Below are 16,804 nucleotides of genomic sequence, written 5' to 3'. Positions count from 1 at the left end.
TTCTTCAGACAAGAACACTGGAGTGGGTTGCCATTTCCTTCTCCAATGCATGAAAGTGAAAGTGAAGTTGCTCAGTCGTGTCCGACCCTCAGCGACCCCATGGACTGCAGTCTTCCAGGTTCCTCCGTCCATGGGATTTTCCAGGCAAGAGTACTGGAGTGGGGTGCCATTGCCTTCTCCTTACTTACACTGGGTTTTATCCATCCTGGATTGTAGTCCCTCTGACTGACACAAAGTAGCATCTCCTTTTATTTTGCATTTTCTTCATTGTTTGTGTGAACTTAAACCTCTTTTCTTACCTTATTGGCTGTTTAACTGCCAGCATCTATTAGTTTCCTCTCATATCCTTGATCCATTTCTCTGTTAGTGATACATTGGCTTTTTTCATATTGATGTCTAGATACCTTGAATCAGTTTTTCTCAGTGTCAGCAGTACTGACACTTGAGATAATTTCTGGTTGTGGGGGCTGTCTTGTCCTGTGCCTTATGGAGTGTTTAGCAGCATCCCTGGCCTCTAACCACTGGGTGCCAGTGGCACAAGGCTCTCCCATCCTGATGGCCAGCAGTGCCCCCAGATGCTGCCCAGTGTCCCACAGAGGACGGGGCAAAATCACCCAAGGTGAGAACCCAGCTCTGAGTGAGATAATGAGGAGCTGGCACTTTCTCCCTGTCAGCCTGCTGCTTGCCTGTGATGTCTTTGCCATCCAGGAGTTTCTAACCTTGTGAAGTCTCCCTTTCCAATCTTTTCTTTTATGACTCTTGATGCTAAACTAACTGCTTTTTAAAGAGCAGGAAGCATAGACCATTTTCAAAAAAGAAATACTAGGAGACAAGACTGATTTTGCATGTTGTGTACAGTCTGAAGCAAGTGAGAGCTGGAAGGTAGAGAAGACCTGAATGTCTCCCCCAGGAAACTCAGAACCAGACCTGATTCCTCTCTCCGTGTTGTTATGGGGCAGGCGGGAAATCCTGTGCAGGAGATGTGTGCTGGTTTTTATATAACCGCTGGCAAGACTATTTTTAGAGGAGGCGAAATGCTCTAGACACTGGGCACTGGGTTTTGAAGCATAAAGTCAGAACTGGGCAGTAAGAATCTGGAGAAAGGGTTGGGCTGCCCTGGAGACCTCCCGACTAGTGGGCAGCAGGGCCTTTTTCTCAGTGATGACTTTCAGCTCCATAGAGATGCCTGCTTCTTTAGAGCCAAGGACACAGGACTTCACAGCAGTGCCTGTGAGCAAAACCTCGAGTGAGTGGTGCTTCCAGAAGAGCAGTTTTGAGCCAACTTTCCTCTGAAGCCATCTCTGTGCCCTGCTGGTGTCGCTGAAAGTCAGGATTTCTGTAGGCAGCTTAAGGTGTTCCAGAGCCTGCCAGCTTTGGAGACAAAGGCCCCCTAACTGGTAGAGAAATCGTAACCTCTTTCCTAGCTCAGTCACTCTGTCTTGTGAGGAAAGCAGTGCAGAGGCCCTCTGCCTGCTGGCCGGAGGACAGACAGGGTGTCTGGGTGGACCGCCCCGGCGCTTGTTGCAGGCTCCTCCATGTCCCACTGCATCAGTAGTGCACATGGAGACCGAACAAAGCAATCCAAGATCTTTAGAGTGTTCTCAAGACGCCCCAAACACTTTTCCCAGAGGCTCCAGTCGTGGTACTGGAATTGTTTGTGGGCTTGCTTCTTTAAAGCCCTCTTATTAAGTGCAAATGGTTAAACTTGGACTAGTTCTGGTTTTGTTTCGGTAGACTTTATTTTTAGAGCAGTTTTAGGTTCATAGAAAGATTGTGAAGAGAGTCCAGAGTGAATTTCCCTATACCCTTCCGCAGGCACAGTTTCCGTCCCCTATTACTAAATCTTGCCTTAGTGTGGTATTTTGTTGTAATAGATGAACCCTTGTTGTTACCTAACTAAAGCCCAGGGTTTGCCTTAGAGTTCTCTCTTAGGGAAAAAAAAAAAATCTTCTTTATTTGTTTATTTTTGGTTGTGCTGGGTCTTCCTCGTTGCATGTGGACTTTCTCTGGTTGCAGTGAGCAGGGGCTCCTTGTCATTACAGTGCATGGGCTTCTCACTGCAGGGGCTTCTCTTGTTGCAGAGAACGGGCTCTGGGCCCACGGGCTTCAGTGGTTGCAGCTCATGGGCTCCAGAGCGCGGGCTCAGTAGTTGTGGCGCACAGGCTTAGTTGCTCCATGGCGTGTGGGATCTTCCTAGACCAGGACCAAACCCATGTCCCCTGCATGGGCAGGCAGATTCTTATCCACAGTGCCACCAGAGAAGTCCTAGACTTTACTCTTCACTTTAAACCTTCTGTGGGTTTGGTCAAATGTATGATGACATGTATCCCCCATTATACTCTCAGAGAACAGTGTCGCTACCCTAAAAATCCCTGTGCCCTACCTGTTCGTCCCCCTTTCCCTGAAACTCCTGATCTTGCAGTCTCTCTAGTTTTGCCTTTGCCACAATGTCACATACTGGAGACCCTCCTAGTATGTAGCCTTTCAAGCTTTCATTCAGCAGTGTGCATGTAAGGCTCCTCCGTGTCTGTGGCTTCCTGGCTCCTGTCTTCTTGGCACTGAAGAACCTTCCACTGTGTGTGTGTTACCAGATGACTGGCGTGTGTTTCTCCATTCGCCCACTGAAGGGCATCTTGGCTGCCTCCAGTCTGGGGGCGGTTACGAATAAAGCTGCTATAAACATCCACGTGCAGGTTTTTGCGTGGACATAAGTTGAACTCGTAGCATTGAAAAGAAAAATGTCTTAAGTGCAAACATAGTCATGAGCGTTGCTTTGATATCCTACAGTGGGAACGTTTGGAATTTACTTCATTTTTTCTCCCCCTGCAGATTTTTTTAAAAAAATACAATGTCTAATGGTTATGAAGACCACATGGCCGAAGACTGCAGGGACGACATCGGGAGAACAAATCTGATCGTCAACTACCTCCCTCAGAACATGACCCAGGATGAGCTACGAAGTCTGTTCAGCAGTATTGGTGAAGTGGAATCTGCAAAACTTATTCGGGATAAAGTGGCAGGTAAAGAAACAGAGCCATTTTTGTGTGTGTTGGGCGGGGGTACGGTATCTGGGGCAATCCCACCATGCCCTATTTCTTAGCCAGGAAGTTTCATTTTTATCTCAACTCTGTTTTGCTCCCTTCCTGGTATAACATTGGCTGTAGGTTCCCAAAGGAGGAAAAATCCATCCTGAGATGGAGAATATGTACAAAACAAGACAGTGGGAGGGGAGGGAAGATGAGGAGACAGGAAGGAGAAACGGGGATGCTGTGAGAGCTGGAAGGGGCATGGTCCCAGCTGCAGAGGGACCCTAGCCAGTGTCCTGCCTGGGGCAGGCCCAGCCCATCTTCTAAGGCGGTGCATTCAAGGTCAGACCTGCAGCAGAGCACTGAGTCAGTCCCCTGTGGGCAGCCCTTCGCTAGGTTTGGGCCACCCTGACTCTCTGTTCTCGTGCTGTCAACTTGAACATCTGAAACTGAGCTTGAACTCTCACGGGGGTTGGAGCAGGGGAGCAGAGGATCATGGGTGGGCCGTGGATTTGGCAGGCAGGCAGGCGCAAAGCTCCACCCTCCCACAGTGCCTCAGTGTCCCCATCCACGAAGTGGGGGTGGTGGCACCTGCCTTCCTCATGATGCTGCCTACTGCCTAAGGGTTTGCAGAAGGCCAGTACCTGGTAAGGCCCTCTGTAAGGAGGCCTCTGTTCTGAGAGCAAGGTTGCAAGGGTTCTAGAGAGAAATGTGAAGAGACCTAGGGCTGTGAAGCACTTGCTTTCTTTCCTCCCCAGGGAGGTACGTTTTGGGGAGCCCTCCTTTACCTCCCCCTCCCCCCTCCTCCCCCCTCCTCCTCCTCGTCTCTGCCCAGCTCTTCTGAGGAATGGCCAGTCCTCTCAGCAGTGCTCCCACCCTGGCTTGTAAGATCTTGATTCCCTACACTGAAAAATAATTTCAAGTCAAAAGTCATGTTTATTAGGGAAATATTATATTGGGTTGGCCAAAGAGTTCGTTCGGGTTTCTCTGTAGCATCTTATGGAAAAACCTGAACTTTTTGGCCAACCCAAGATTTAAGTTTACATTAGAGTAATTCTGTTGAACCCCATGTACCCATTGTCCTGTTTCATTGACTCTCAGCATTTGCCAGTAACTCTAAGATGCCTGTCCCCAAGGTGAGTCCCGTAGAGGCTGGCTGACCACGGTACAGGGAGTTAGTTCATCAGAGGAGGATTTTGGTTTTTTGTTTTTAAAACAAGGTTTTGTTTTTATTTGATTGTTTATTTGGCTGCACTGGGTCTTAGTTGCAGCATGTGAGCTCTCAGTTCCCTGACCAGGGGTTGAATCCGGGCCCCTGCACTGGGAGCTCGGAGTCTCAGCCACTGGATCAGTAGGGAAGTCCCAGAGAGAGGACTTTGAACTCAAAGTCCTTTAATGACCCTCCAAATTCTGAGAGTCTGCAATTTATTACATGTCTTCAAAATAGGGGCTTTAGATAATACACAAAATTGAACAGTGTTGGAATGTTCTAGAAATTCCTCTCTCTCTCCAGTTCCAGAAGACCATCCTTAATAAGAATCCTTGTTCAGAGAGGTTTTGAAATTCTTCTGCGCTGCTACTGAGTCTTGCCTTTCTCCTGTTGTGTTCTGGCAGAAGGAAATTTTCATTCCCGGCAATATTCCTGACTCCTCTGTCTCTTGGCTTGTTGCGTTTTTCAAAGGCATTAGAGCTATGTTAATAGGAACACCTAGATTTGGCAAGATGAGTCCAGAGAGAACTGGCTTTGAGAACCAGTGAAATCAGCACAGGCATGATTTGGAAATTATTTCAGTTCAGAAATAAAGATTTTCTGCTCTCTGGGCAAGTTTGAGTGTAATGCATTGGGAGTTGTAGAGTAGATGAGCCTGGGTTGACATTTCAGCTCTGCATCTCTCATCTTTGTAGTTCTTTATTTAAATTAAATATATATATATACACACACACACCCACACACACATATATATGTATTTATTTATTTCTTATTTGGTTGCTCCAGGTCTTAGTTGCAGCATGTGGGATCTAGTTCCCTGACCAGGGATCGAACCTGGGCTTACTGCATTAGGAGCGCAGAGTCTTAGCCCCTGGACCAGGGAAGTCCCTGCTGCTGCTGTTGTTTAGTCTCTTGGTCGTGTCGACTCTGTAACCCCATGGACTGTAGCCTGCCAGGCCCCTCTGTCCATGGGATTCTCCAGGCAAGAATACTCGAGTGGGTTGCCATTTCCTTCTTCAGGGGATCTTACCGACGCAGGGACTGAATCTGAGTCTCCTGCATTGGCAGATTCTTTACCACTAAGCCACCTGGGAAACCGCAGTCCTTGCTAGTAGTTCTTTAAATTGAATGAACTTAATTTTATGGAAAACTTAACTCATTTGCTTTTCTCCTCTTGGCACCAGTGTGTGATAACGTCTTCAAGGCTGGTTCTGGGGCCAGGGCCTCACATCTCACTCCATCTTGTCCTTTGTTAAATTCCTCTGGTGAAGCCCTGGACATGGTTACCTTTCTCAGTCTGCTTTCTCCCAGCCTGGCTCAGGTACCCATCCCAGCAAGACTCTTGCATCATGGCGGAAAGGCACCTTGTCCAGTCAAACCTCAACCAAGCTTGCAACATGGACATCTCCGTGCCCTACATGAGCCAGTTCGGCACATATTCTCCCCTCAGGCCCCGATTCCTCTTGCATAACAGCCATTTCACCTCTGTCCTAGATCCCTTCCCATCTCCGCATTCAAAGAACCTCAAGTTATGCAAGTACCTACTTTTCTGGGTCTTTCCAGGAACTGCCACCAGCATTCAAACACGCTCCAGTCTCTGCTGTCTTTAAGAGTCCTTGCTCGATGCCTGGACCCCCTCTAGCTCAGGGTTTCTCCACTTGACGTTTGAAACTGGGTAAGTCTTGAGGGAGGGCCATCCTGTAGGTTGCTTCCCTAGCCTCTGCCCTATAGGTGCTGGGTGCACCTTCTAAGTTGTGAAAACCAAAAGAGGTCCCCAGAAGTGCAGAATAGCCCCCAGGTGAGAAGCTCCTCTGGCTGACATCCACCCTCTGCTGTTCACGGAACCATCTCCTCTGTCTCTTCCTTACAGAAAGAAGCTTCCTCTTCCCTCAGATTCATGAGCCTGGCTTTCTCCTACCTCTGGGGCACCCATCCCACTTTCTGTCTTTCTTGCAGCTCTTCCCAGCCGTTGACCTAGGCAGTCCTTGACTTATTCCTTAGCCTCCTCTTCTTCCTAGGCCAACACTAGGGTGAGTGGATACACCCCTGAGCTTAGCCTGACATTCAGCTGTGCTACCTCTCTTGCAACCAGAAATTCTCCCAAGCTCCAGGGCCTTCAGCCTCTCAGTGTTTCCCAGACTGACCTTGAGTCTCCCACAAGCCAACCGCTTGTTTCCCAGGTTTCCATCTTAGCCGATGGCACCACTGTCCACTCAGTAGCTCCAGTCAGAAATCTAAGCATGACCTTTGACCTGTGTCCCTGAATGTTTCCATCCCTTTTCTGCCGCCCCTCCTGCCACCACCTTAGAGCAGGCCACATCGTCTTCTGCCTGACCTGCTGCTTTAGGCTCTCAGCTGGCCTTTCGTGCTCCCTCCAGACCATGCTCCTGACTGTGACAGTGGGATCTCTAGCACCCCAGTGACAGTAATGTGTCCTGTCACTCACCTGGGCCGCGTTTGCTCTGGGATGTCTTTCCTGGCCTGATCTAGTCGACGATAGAGGCTCCTCTGGGTCCACATGGCAATCAGCCAGCATGGGTTTCCACAAGGCACTGAAGTTGGAACTTGCTCATCCAGTAGGTCCTTATGGTTCTCAGAGGCATGGACCCTCTGGTATCCCCAGATGTGACATAATCAGTTTTTGTGGAGTGAATGAATGACTGAGTGGGCCTGGAGCTGGGGGAGAATGCGGATCGGCATGGACAGTCATTCATTCAGCAAGCCTTTTATGAGTGCCAACCGGGGGCCAGGCACTGGGGGTGGGAGGCAGTGGGACAAGATGGTGGCTGGATGTGGGGATGTTCAGTGTGCTGGCTTCGAGATACAGAGTGTTTCTGACCAGCCGGGCCCCGCCTGTTTTGTTGTTGCCTGTTCCATCCACAGTCACTACTTGGCCTTACTGTGCAGCCTGCCCTGCTCTCTGCCCTGGTATCTAAGCCTGTCTGCAGATGTCATGTGGCCCACGGGGCACCATGACCAGTCTGCACCCTCCTGGACCGTGTCATACTGGTTACTGGTCACTGGTCCACAGCCTTCAGCCTCCGCGCTCAGCTTCTGTTTCATTGGTTTGCACTTCTGGTCAGGATAAAGCCCACACCCCAGCCTGTGTTTCCAAGCCTCCTTGAGATCCCTCACCCCTAGCCACTGCAGCCCATACTCACCCTCCTCTTGGGTTGGATCCACTGCTTGTCATCTCCCAGACACACCCTCCTGCCACACTCCTGTGACTTCAGTACTGCTCCCTCCGCAAAGATACACTTCCACACCCGTCCAGCTGACCACTTTTTTTCTCAATAGAAATCACCTCCATCCTTATAGAAAAAGAGTTTAATACGAGACAAGCAGGAAGAAAAGTTTAAATTACGCATAATCCCACTACTGTTAGCTTTTTGGCTCATGTCCGTCCGTAGTTTTTTCTTTACATATTTATGGTTGTGAGCAGTCATGTGCTTTTACAGAAATGGGTTTGCACCTCCCAAGCTGTCTCTTCCTCCTCTTATCTGTGAACATCTCTCCCTGTCACTGGACTTACGCTGTCTCGTGGTCACAGTGGTTACAGGCTATTCTGAGTTTATGACAGGTTGTAACTGCTTTTCTATAGCTACAGGCCCCACTGAGGTTAATACCCTGGCACAAATCTTTGCTCACCAGTTATTTCTGTAGGCAGTCTTCCTAGAAGTGAGCCCTCAGAGGGGAGAGCGGGTACTGTCTAGAAGCTGTTGACCCGTATTGCCAGCTGGCCCTCCAGGGGCTTTCCAGTTCACATGCCCTCTGCTTGGCCCTGGCATCCTTGAGGCCGGGCAGGGTTTCTCACATCTTCTCTTAAGTGAAAAATGACATCTGAGTGTGGTGACAGTCTGCATTTCTTGTGAAGTTCATCCGTTCCGGCTGTTTATACTTTTCTTTTATGTAAGAACTCTTTTTGTCCTTTGCCCATCTTCTTTCCTTTGGGGACATTTGCTGTTTCTTATTTATCACCTAATTAATTCACTCATCGCCCCCAAGACAGAGTCTCTCCCTCAGTGATGTCATCCCTTGAGCCCCTGTGGGCCTTTAGAGAAAGGACTCGACTGCACCCCAGTCTCATGCTGCAAAGGAGTGCCCTGTCCACGGGGTGCTCACCTTCCTCAACTGGGCACCCCACGTCAGCATGAGGAACACTGAGGGGTTGAAACATGACGTCTGGCTGCTCTGGTCTGCAGAAGCAAGGTGAGATGCCGTGGAATCGTCTCGTAGTCTTAACCCTTGTCTAAAAGAGGAGACATTTGGAAACGGGAGGGTCCTGGCCCAGGGGTCACCCAGCCCAGCATCTGAGCGCTCTGCATGGAGGCAGCCTTGCTTTCTCCAGGGCAGTGGCTCTCGGCCAGCCCCTGAGCATTAGCGGTGCCTGGGGACCAGGAGAAACATGTCCGAGGCCCCACCCACATCCACCGAGTCAGCCAGCTGGGGAGTTTGAGCCTTTCTGGAGGGGGCAGTGCTGGTACCGGGCAGTCGGAACCCCAAGTGAGGGGTGCTAGCCTCCCACGCGCCTCCACCAGGCCCAGGGTTTGTTGGCCCTCCTCCCCTGCCTGTCCCCTTTCCGCTAGACTCCACCCTGGCTCTGGCAGGCTTCAGCCGCCTGAAGCCCAGCACCTGTGCAGGATCCACGCCCTGACCATGCTTACCCCAGAGTGCCCCTGCTCGCCCACCAGACCTCAGCCCCCTTGTTCAGGGTTGGTCTCCCATTGCCCCTCAAGGGGGCGGGGGGCAGCCACTGACCTGACTTCACGGCACGGACTCCAGTGGCCTCTAGGTCACCGGAACGTCATCTGTAAGGAGCTTGGAAGTGGGGATCCCCACCCTGCCCCACGTCCTGGATTCTGTACTGAGGAGCACCCTAGGGAGCTGCATCATTTCCCCAGGTGGCTGGCGGACCCTGTTAGAGAAATGGTAACTTGGGAAGTGAGGGCCTTCCCCCAGTCGCCTGCTCTGAGCACAGCCCCTCCAGTCTGACTCTTGTGCATAACTGGCCCACTCCCTTCAGGCACCGCCAGCGGGAGTTCTCAACCTGGGCTCAGCAGTAGAGTCCTTAAGGGGCTTTACAAACTGCTGAAGCTGTCCCCACTCCTGCCACCCCAGCCCCCTGTCATATCCTTGGTCCGGGATGTGGCCTGGGCGGTGATGGTTTGTAGCAGCCGTCCTGCTGATTCTAACAAGCGGCCGGAGTTGAGAGCAGTTGGTTATGGTGAAGGAAAGGATGGATGGAGGTGGGCATTCACCACTGTTGACACTTTAGTCTCCAGCCTTACCCAGTGGGCAGAACCACAGGCTCCCCTTCATTCCTCACCCACCTCCCTCTCAGCGCACAGAGAGGAGAGCAGACTAGGGAACAGAGCCAGTCCCAGCCCGGGAGTGCTGGTGCTTTAGGGACCTTGGCTGCCAGAGCTCCCTCCCCATCAGCCCATTGGCAAGTCCGCTTGGTGGCTCTCCTTCCTGCTCACCCCTGCCAGCTGGGGTCCTCATCTCACACCTGGTCTGGCTCATGGGTTCCTGTGGTCTCTACACTGGCCTCAGCCCTGCTGTTGCCGTGCTCCACCCAGCAGCTGCCTCCAGGCCAGGCCCCTAACTCATTGGGTCCAGCCACCGGCCGCCTTTTGTTTCCTGGAGCACTCCTGAGTCGTCTGTGCCACAGAAGCTTGGTGCTTGCTTTTCTGCCAGAATACTCGCCTCCAGCCACCCCAAGGAGGGGGTATGTTTCTCATACCCACTCCTCAAGGGACACACACTCCTGACCACCTGTCTCCCCTGGACCCGTCCTGTCCATCCTCTCGCTCCACCATGGAGGTTCCCCTGGTAGCACCTGAGTGTAGCTTTGTCTGTTAGTTTCTTGCTCATTTGTTGTCTGACTCGCTCAGTGGGATGTGAATTTCATAATGGCAGGAGCTGTCCTTGGTGATGATCATTAAACCCCTGGCCAGCCTGGCACTTTGCCCAACACATAGTGGGTGTTCAGTGAGTACACATTGGCTTGTTGAGAAGAGTGGAGGGGGAGCAGGGGAAGGAGCCAGTGGCCATTGTCAAAAGTGTGTGACTTTCTAGGTGACATTGTTAGCTGTGACCACACGGTGGTCAAGGAGGTCACCCAGGAAGCTCGGATAATAGGGATAAGGGCAAAGGTAGAGTCTTATGGACCATCTCGATGGAGTGAGCAGAGGACGAGGAGCTTGGGGAGGGTCAGTTGGCATTGCAGTCACATTCTGGAGGAGGTGGCACCTCAGGCAGGTTGGCAGTGCCCAGTGCCACTGAGGGTTTTTGGAGCTGCGTCCTAAAACTCTCTGTGGGCACACCCTGAGGGCCAGTTGGTGTTGATGCGGCCAGCCAAGGTGGGAAAGCAGGGAGGAATTGGCAACTGAGGGTGGGGGGCGGGCCCTGTCCAGATGCCAGGAGGAACCAGCTGCAGCAGAAGGCACGGGAACACGGCCTGGCACCAGAAGTGCCAGGAGCCAAGGGCACAGGTGGCCCAGCCTTGGGATTGGCCTTGTGGGAGGGGCAGGAACATGAGACGACAGAGAAAAGCGAAGAAGATGGCCCGGACAGGGCAGGAGAAAGTAGCCCTTGCAGAATCACCAGTAGTTTGTGTAGCTTCTCTGCCCTGAAGTGGGGAGGGTGTGACTCCACAGGGCACTCACAATGTGCAGGCCGCACACAAAGAGACTGGTGAGACCGGGGTCAAGGCCAGCATCAAACAGGATGAGCCCTGTGGACAGCATGCACCCCAGAACGATGGCATGAGAAGGGCTCTTCACTCTGTGGCCTTCCTCCTAAAAGCCCAGTATAACCCCAGTCTGACCACAGGAAAACTTCTGACAAACCCAAGCTGATGGAGAGTCTACAAAATTTCTGGACCAGTCCTCACAGCTGTCAAGGTCATCAAAAACAAAAAAGGTGTGAGAAACTGTCCCTGCCAAGAAGAGCGTAAGGATAATTGGCAGCTCATTGTCACGGGGGACCCTGGATGGTGTCCTGGGACAGAAAAGGACATTAGGGGAAAATTCAGGCAGTCTGGCTCAGATGTGGACATCAGTACCAATTCACTAATGTGACAAATATACCATCCTAGGATGAGATGTTACTAATAGGGAACGTGGGTGTGGGGTATGTGGGAACGCTGCATCATCTTTGTAATTCTTCTTTAAATCTAAAAAATAAAGTATTGTTGTTTGTTTGTTTCAAGGTGACGGCAGTGGGTTAGGCTCTCCCCAGGTCTCATTAATGGCAAGATGAGCCTGGGTTCAGCTGGTGAAGTGGGCAGAGCCAGCTCATCTGCTGTGCAGATCTCTGCCTGCTGGTGGCTCACACCTTCTGTTTTAATCATCCAGTGGGCACGTGTGTGTGTACAGGACTCGGGGAGAGCAGTCGTCTCTCCTGCTCACCTGCTGTCTCTGCTGAGAGCAGTGGCCGGTGCATGGGGTGTGCCCACTGACATGGCACGGGGAGGGGTAAGATGCGGGCTTGGTGGCCGTTCTCTTCTCGGGGTCTCCTGCTCCTCTGTAGGGAAGGCGTTGGGTTCCTCCCACTCTGACCGTCACCCATTGCTTCTCTCAGGGTCTCCTAGAGGCCCACAGCTCCTGCCGTGCCGGGTCCCTCCTGTGCATCCAGTTGGTGGTCACCCCACCACTTCCCAGTGTTACCTGAGAGGGGATGGGATACCCTGCCTGTAACCCTGGATTTCTTTGGGAAGAACTGAGGTTTGCGCTGCCCTGGACATCGGCTGATGATGCTGTCACCGTAGGAGGTGCTGCCAAAGGGGGCTCTGGTGGCCAGGCTGCCCTCAGCGCTGGTTACCCCTGTACTTCCTCCTCCCGCAGCTGGACTTTCAGTTCAGGAAAGTGAAGGGAACCGACACTGGGGGGCGCCAGAGCCCAGCAGACCTTCCCACTCCAGCACAGCAAGGGCGGAAAACAGCCTGGACACTGACATCTGGTCATCGGCGGGTTCTCCCCACCCGCCTGTCCTGTCTGCTGCCGTGACTGTCCTCCTCCACAACCCCCATCCCAGGTCCCCCCCAACTAGGGACTGCATAGAGCAGCCAGCACCAATGGAACAGATCCTCGGCCCTGCTTTGGTGATGGGCTCCCCAGGATGCTCAATTACAAAAGTCACATTTTATAGGTTTGTTCTTTGCAGAAAATGTGCAAGTTTGCCAAGGTGGTGTCACGAATAAACCATCAGTACAGACTCTTAACTGTTGACCTCTAACCCCTCCTTCCCAGAAGCCATGGCTTTTAGCTCTTGTGTTTTCTCGGTCACCTTCTCTCTGGTCTTGTCCTTTTGAGCCCAGCCAGGTGCAGCCCTGTCCATCCTCCCTGTCTCTCTCCCCTCCTTTCTCCCCTACCCCTCGCTGGCTGGCTGGCTCCCAGTGGCTCACTGATGTGCACGTGTTCTCCACACAGGACACAGCTTGGGCTACGGCTTTGTGAACTACGTGACTGCCAAGGATGCAGAGAGAGCGATAAACACACTGAATGGCCTGCGGCTCCAGTCAAAAACCATTAAGGTAAAGAGCTGCGATCACCATCTCATTGGTTCCCAGCTGCACAGAGATCTGTGTTGAGCCCTGGCCTTAGTGAAAGACCCAACCTTTTATCTCCCCATCACTGTCTTGGCACCGTTAGCACAGTTGCCCCTCAGAGCCTGGGCACTTCCAGGGCATCTCCTGTCGGCTTGTGTGAGACCCGTGTCGGGTGGTGACTGTCCCAGCCCTTGTTCCTCTGGCTCCTCAGCCCCACCTGCAAAGGGAGGATCCCCGGAAAGGACTTGCATGGGGACCGCCCCTCCCCGAGCCCGGTGTCCCTGGCGTGTTGGCTCACAGCAGCCGCTGACATGAAGACCTCCCTGCAGTCTCCTCTACTGGCCAGCACTGCTGTCCTCCGGCCGAGCGTGCGCGGGGCCAGCGCCACCTTCCCACTTGGACCTGGTCATTGTTACAGCGGTGGCAGCACTGCCCGCCTGCCCCGTCCCAGTGACGGTCCTCCTGCCAGCTCACTCAGCAGTCACTGGCAACATTTAGGAGTTGTCCACTGTGTGCCACTCAGTGAACAAAACCATTTCCACGCCCTTGTAGGGCAGGCTGAGTATCTGCGTGTGCACAGGTGCACACAGATGATAAAGACGACACCAGGTGTGGCCAAGGTAGGTGTCACCAGTTGTGTCCCAGGGGCGCTGTGTCCTGTGGGGTCTTCTTGATGACTTGAGGTGACTTGAGGGAAGGGAGAGAGCCATGCAGCACGACAGGGTAGCCTGGGCAGTAGCGTCATTCCCTAATCAGGGGCTGAGGTGGGTTCCTGGGACAAGTTGGCGAGTCCTCCAGGCCTCCCCGGACAGAACCCCCACCTTCCTCTCAACCTGCCATCGCTGACCACACCTTCCTTTTCTCAGTCTCACCCCTCCCCACCCCCAGGTGTCTGTCTTCAGGCTCTGTCCACCCCTGGACCAGCTTTGGGTTTTCCTGATCTTCACTCCGTGCCCAGCCCTGCTGTAGAACATGCCCCCTCTTCCCACTCCACGAGGGACCCTGGCCGGGCTTCCTGCAATAGCCCCTCCTGTGCTGTGCCCACCGGCCCTCACCCACAGACCTGGCGAGGCCCTCATGCCTGAGACAGGCACCCACCAGAGTCTCCAGAGCATCTCCCTCAGCCCGAAGCCCCTGGAACAAGGTTGCCCTGTTGAACCTCTGCATCTTCCAGATCCTCAGGTAGCTCGAGGGGCCAGAAGTCTGAGTGCCCTCTGAGGGCCGTGAGCTGTGTGAGAGGGTCTGGTCCATGCCCCTCCCAGTGCCTGGTGGTCACTGGATCTTGGGTGGTTCTCAGCTTATAGAAGTGTCACCCCAGTCTCTGCCTTCGTCTTCACAGGGGGTTCCCCCTGTGTGCATATCTGTGTCCAGATGTCTCCTTTTTATAAGGACCCCCCATTGTTGATCTGGGGCCATCTTTCTCTGCTCTGAACTCATCATCATGAATTGGATCTATCATGATCCTGTTTCTAATGAGGTCACAGTCCGAGGTCCTGGGGTCAGGACTCCCAACGGGAATTTGTGGGAGGATGTAATTCAGAAGTCTTGTGTTCTTCAAAAACCTCTCACAGGAGGGTTTCCCAAGAATAGGACAGTGGACCTGCCAGAGGCAAGGGAGCAGGTGGTGCGGGAACTTAAGAGAGGGTTCTGGGCAGTGTCACGGATCCAGTCGGGCGTGCCTGCCACGGGTGGACAGGCTCACTGCTGCTGTCTTCTTGGATTCTGATTTGACTCTGAGCTGGATAGTAGCTGGAGAGGACAGGAAGCTGCAGTAGTCATCAGAGTCCCTGGAGACACCAAGGCTGGAAGGGACCGAAGTGCACTTGGCTCTGAAAGCATTTCCTCCCCGGGCTTTATTAAGAGGCGATTGCAACCACGGCCAGCACCGGCCACCACAGCACTCCCGTAGCACTGGTCTGGGAATGTTCTTTCCCACAGTGTCCTTCACCAAAAGCCGAGGGCAGGCCCCAAATGCAGCCTGTTCCAGGCAGATCTGCAAGGGGCCAGGCAGGACATCCTGGGGGACAACTCCCTGCTCGCCTGGCCCAATCCCAGGAAAGCACAGAACAGCCTGAGTCCCAGCTCCCGCCTTCAGCCATCCTGCCTGAAATCTGACACAAAACAGTGCGAGTGACTCCCTCTGTCAGGAGTTTGAGTGAGGTGTTCTGTGGGGGGATGTAGACCCAGAAAGTTAAGGTGCAGACATAAGAGTGTGGCCAGTATCCTTCTTGAAGTTGAGAAGCATGGCCACGCCCACCTGGTGGCCTCTTTCTCTGAGGGCAGTGCTGCTTCTGCCCCAGGTCTTGCCCCAGAGTGTCCCCAAAGTGCCTCAGGCCTGGCTGCAGCTCAGGGATGCGTCCAGGGGATGTTGTCACTGCTGCTCCACTCTCCCCTCAGGTGGACCTGGGCTCTGACCACACCCAGTTTCTCCTTTCCCCCTCTCTCTCTCCCTGTGGGCTGTGTCCTGCTTTCCAGGCAAAGGCAGTGTCTGTCGTCTCCTTTTCTGGAATATTCCAGATGTGCCTCAAGTGTGTGAGAGTCAGTGAGCGTGTGAACAAAGGGATGTGTGTGGGGGTGTGGTCTCCGTGTGTAGCCCTGCACACCTGCCCTTCCTGGCAGGCCTGAGTGTTGTGGTGGGAACACGTCTATCGTTTGTGCCCTTGTGCTGCCCAGTGACACCTGAGAGGTCGTGTCTGCTACTGTGTTATGTATGGTCTCAGTTTTTTGACCCCCAGGGAGGAGTTCTACTCAGGTCTAACTGCTCCCCCTTCCAGAGCACATGGTTCTCTGCTGCTTCCTCCTTTGTCCCCCAGCCTCCTGACTTGGTCCTGACTCCCTCAGGTGTGGGGTGTGACACAGTCCTGTGTGCTCAGCCAGAGGTGGAAGGGCTTTGTCCCAGGGACTCCTTGCCTGCAGAGGTCTGGCCTTGGCCCCATCCCTCCGTGGCCCACAGGATCTACCCTGCTCTCACCCCAAATGGGAAACACTAAAGACATTTCCTTGCCCCCAGCCTTGGACATACACACCGTTTTATCTAAACTACTGCAAAGTTCCTATTAGTCTTCCTTCAGTTTTGCAAAACAGAAGCCCCAAAAATCGTAGGGTCATTTAATGTTGAGCACCCACCTGTGTTCCCCCAGCCACGGGGCCCCATCTGGACTCCATGTCGAGCTGGCCTGCTGCCTGGTGGGCGTCACACTCCCAGAGCACCCAGCTCTCTCCCCAGCCGTCCTCTGGGCCCCTCCCAGGTAGGACAGAGTCCCCTTCCAGCCCTGCTCCTTGTCCAGAGAGGCCCGAGGCCAAGGTAGGAGCACGGGCAGCCGGGCTTGGTCCCTGCCCTGCCCCATGCCAGCCATGCACCCCCAGACTCTCGACTATGAGATAGGAATGACATCCGCATCATCATGGCACATGAGGGTCCCTGCCTGGCCCAAGGTGGGCTGCCAGCACGGGCTGCCACAGGTGACCTCCCACAGGGTTGACTTTCCCTCACCTGAAGGTGTAACACCCTCCCTGGATGCCTTGGCCATGCACCTGCCCTAATGCTAGCAAGCGGTTTTGTTTTCAAGGTGTCATATGCGCGCCCAAGCTCTGAAGTCATCAAAGACGCCAACTTGTACATCAGCGGGCTCCCGAGGAACATGACCCAGAAGGATGTAGAGGACATGTTCTCTCGGTTTGGGCGGATCATCAACTCACGAGTCCTTGTGGATCAGACCACAGGTACGGTGTCTGGCCTGGGATGCAGTGCGCGTTCCTCTGGGCAGGGCTCGAGTCTCCTTGGGAAGGCAGATGGCTGTCTTTAGTTACTCCAGCCATGAGGACAGAATCACAGTGAGAAGACATTGGCTTTTGTTTAATGAGGCCAGGAAGGTTGGCGGGGGCAGGGGGGGGCAGGGTGTTACGTGACATAAAAGCTGCCCCAACATGAAAGTTGAGGGGTGGCCAGGCTTTTACAGTGAAAACGCTAAGAGATCCTGGCACTATCCACAGGCACTGCCCAGCCCAGCCTGGACT

At 53.4% G+C, this 16,804-nt stretch overlaps 3 protein-coding genes across 3 annotated transcripts in view; 2 read left to right on the top strand and 1 right to left on the bottom strand.

Annotated features, from left to right (window-relative positions):
- Positions 1-4,094, bottom strand: part of RPS28 (ribosomal protein S28) — a 239,358-nt gene extending 235,264 nt beyond the window's left edge. The window contains exon 1 of the mRNA XM_055545934.1: positions 4,090-4,094. The gene's annotated coding sequence lies outside the window, so the exon portion shown is untranslated. The remainder of the gene's footprint in view (positions 1-4,089) is intronic.
- Positions 1-16,804, top strand: part of TIMM44 (translocase of inner mitochondrial membrane 44) — a 369,417-nt gene that overhangs the window by 311,127 nt on the left and 41,486 nt on the right. The gene's annotated exons all lie outside the window — the stretch shown is intronic.
- Positions 1-16,804, top strand: part of ELAVL1 (ELAV like RNA binding protein 1) — a 37,156-nt gene that overhangs the window by 11,687 nt on the left and 8,665 nt on the right. The window contains exons 2-4 of the mRNA XM_055545797.1: positions 2,830-3,020; positions 12,669-12,772; positions 16,357-16,510. Of these exons, the coding sequence (XP_055401772.1) occupies positions 2,849-3,020; positions 12,669-12,772; positions 16,357-16,510 (430 nt within the window). The 5' untranslated portion in view covers positions 2,830-2,848. The remainder of the gene's footprint in view (positions 1-2,829; positions 3,021-12,668; positions 12,773-16,356; positions 16,511-16,804) is intronic.

Source organism: Bubalus kerabau, chromosome 1 (genome assembly GCF_029407905.1).
Source record: "Bubalus kerabau isolate K-KA32 ecotype Philippines breed swamp buffalo chromosome 1, PCC_UOA_SB_1v2, whole genome shotgun sequence".
NCBI lineage: Eukaryota > Metazoa > Chordata > Mammalia > Artiodactyla > Bovidae > Bubalus > Bubalus kerabau.
This window is presented reverse-complemented; position numbering and strand designations above follow the sequence as displayed.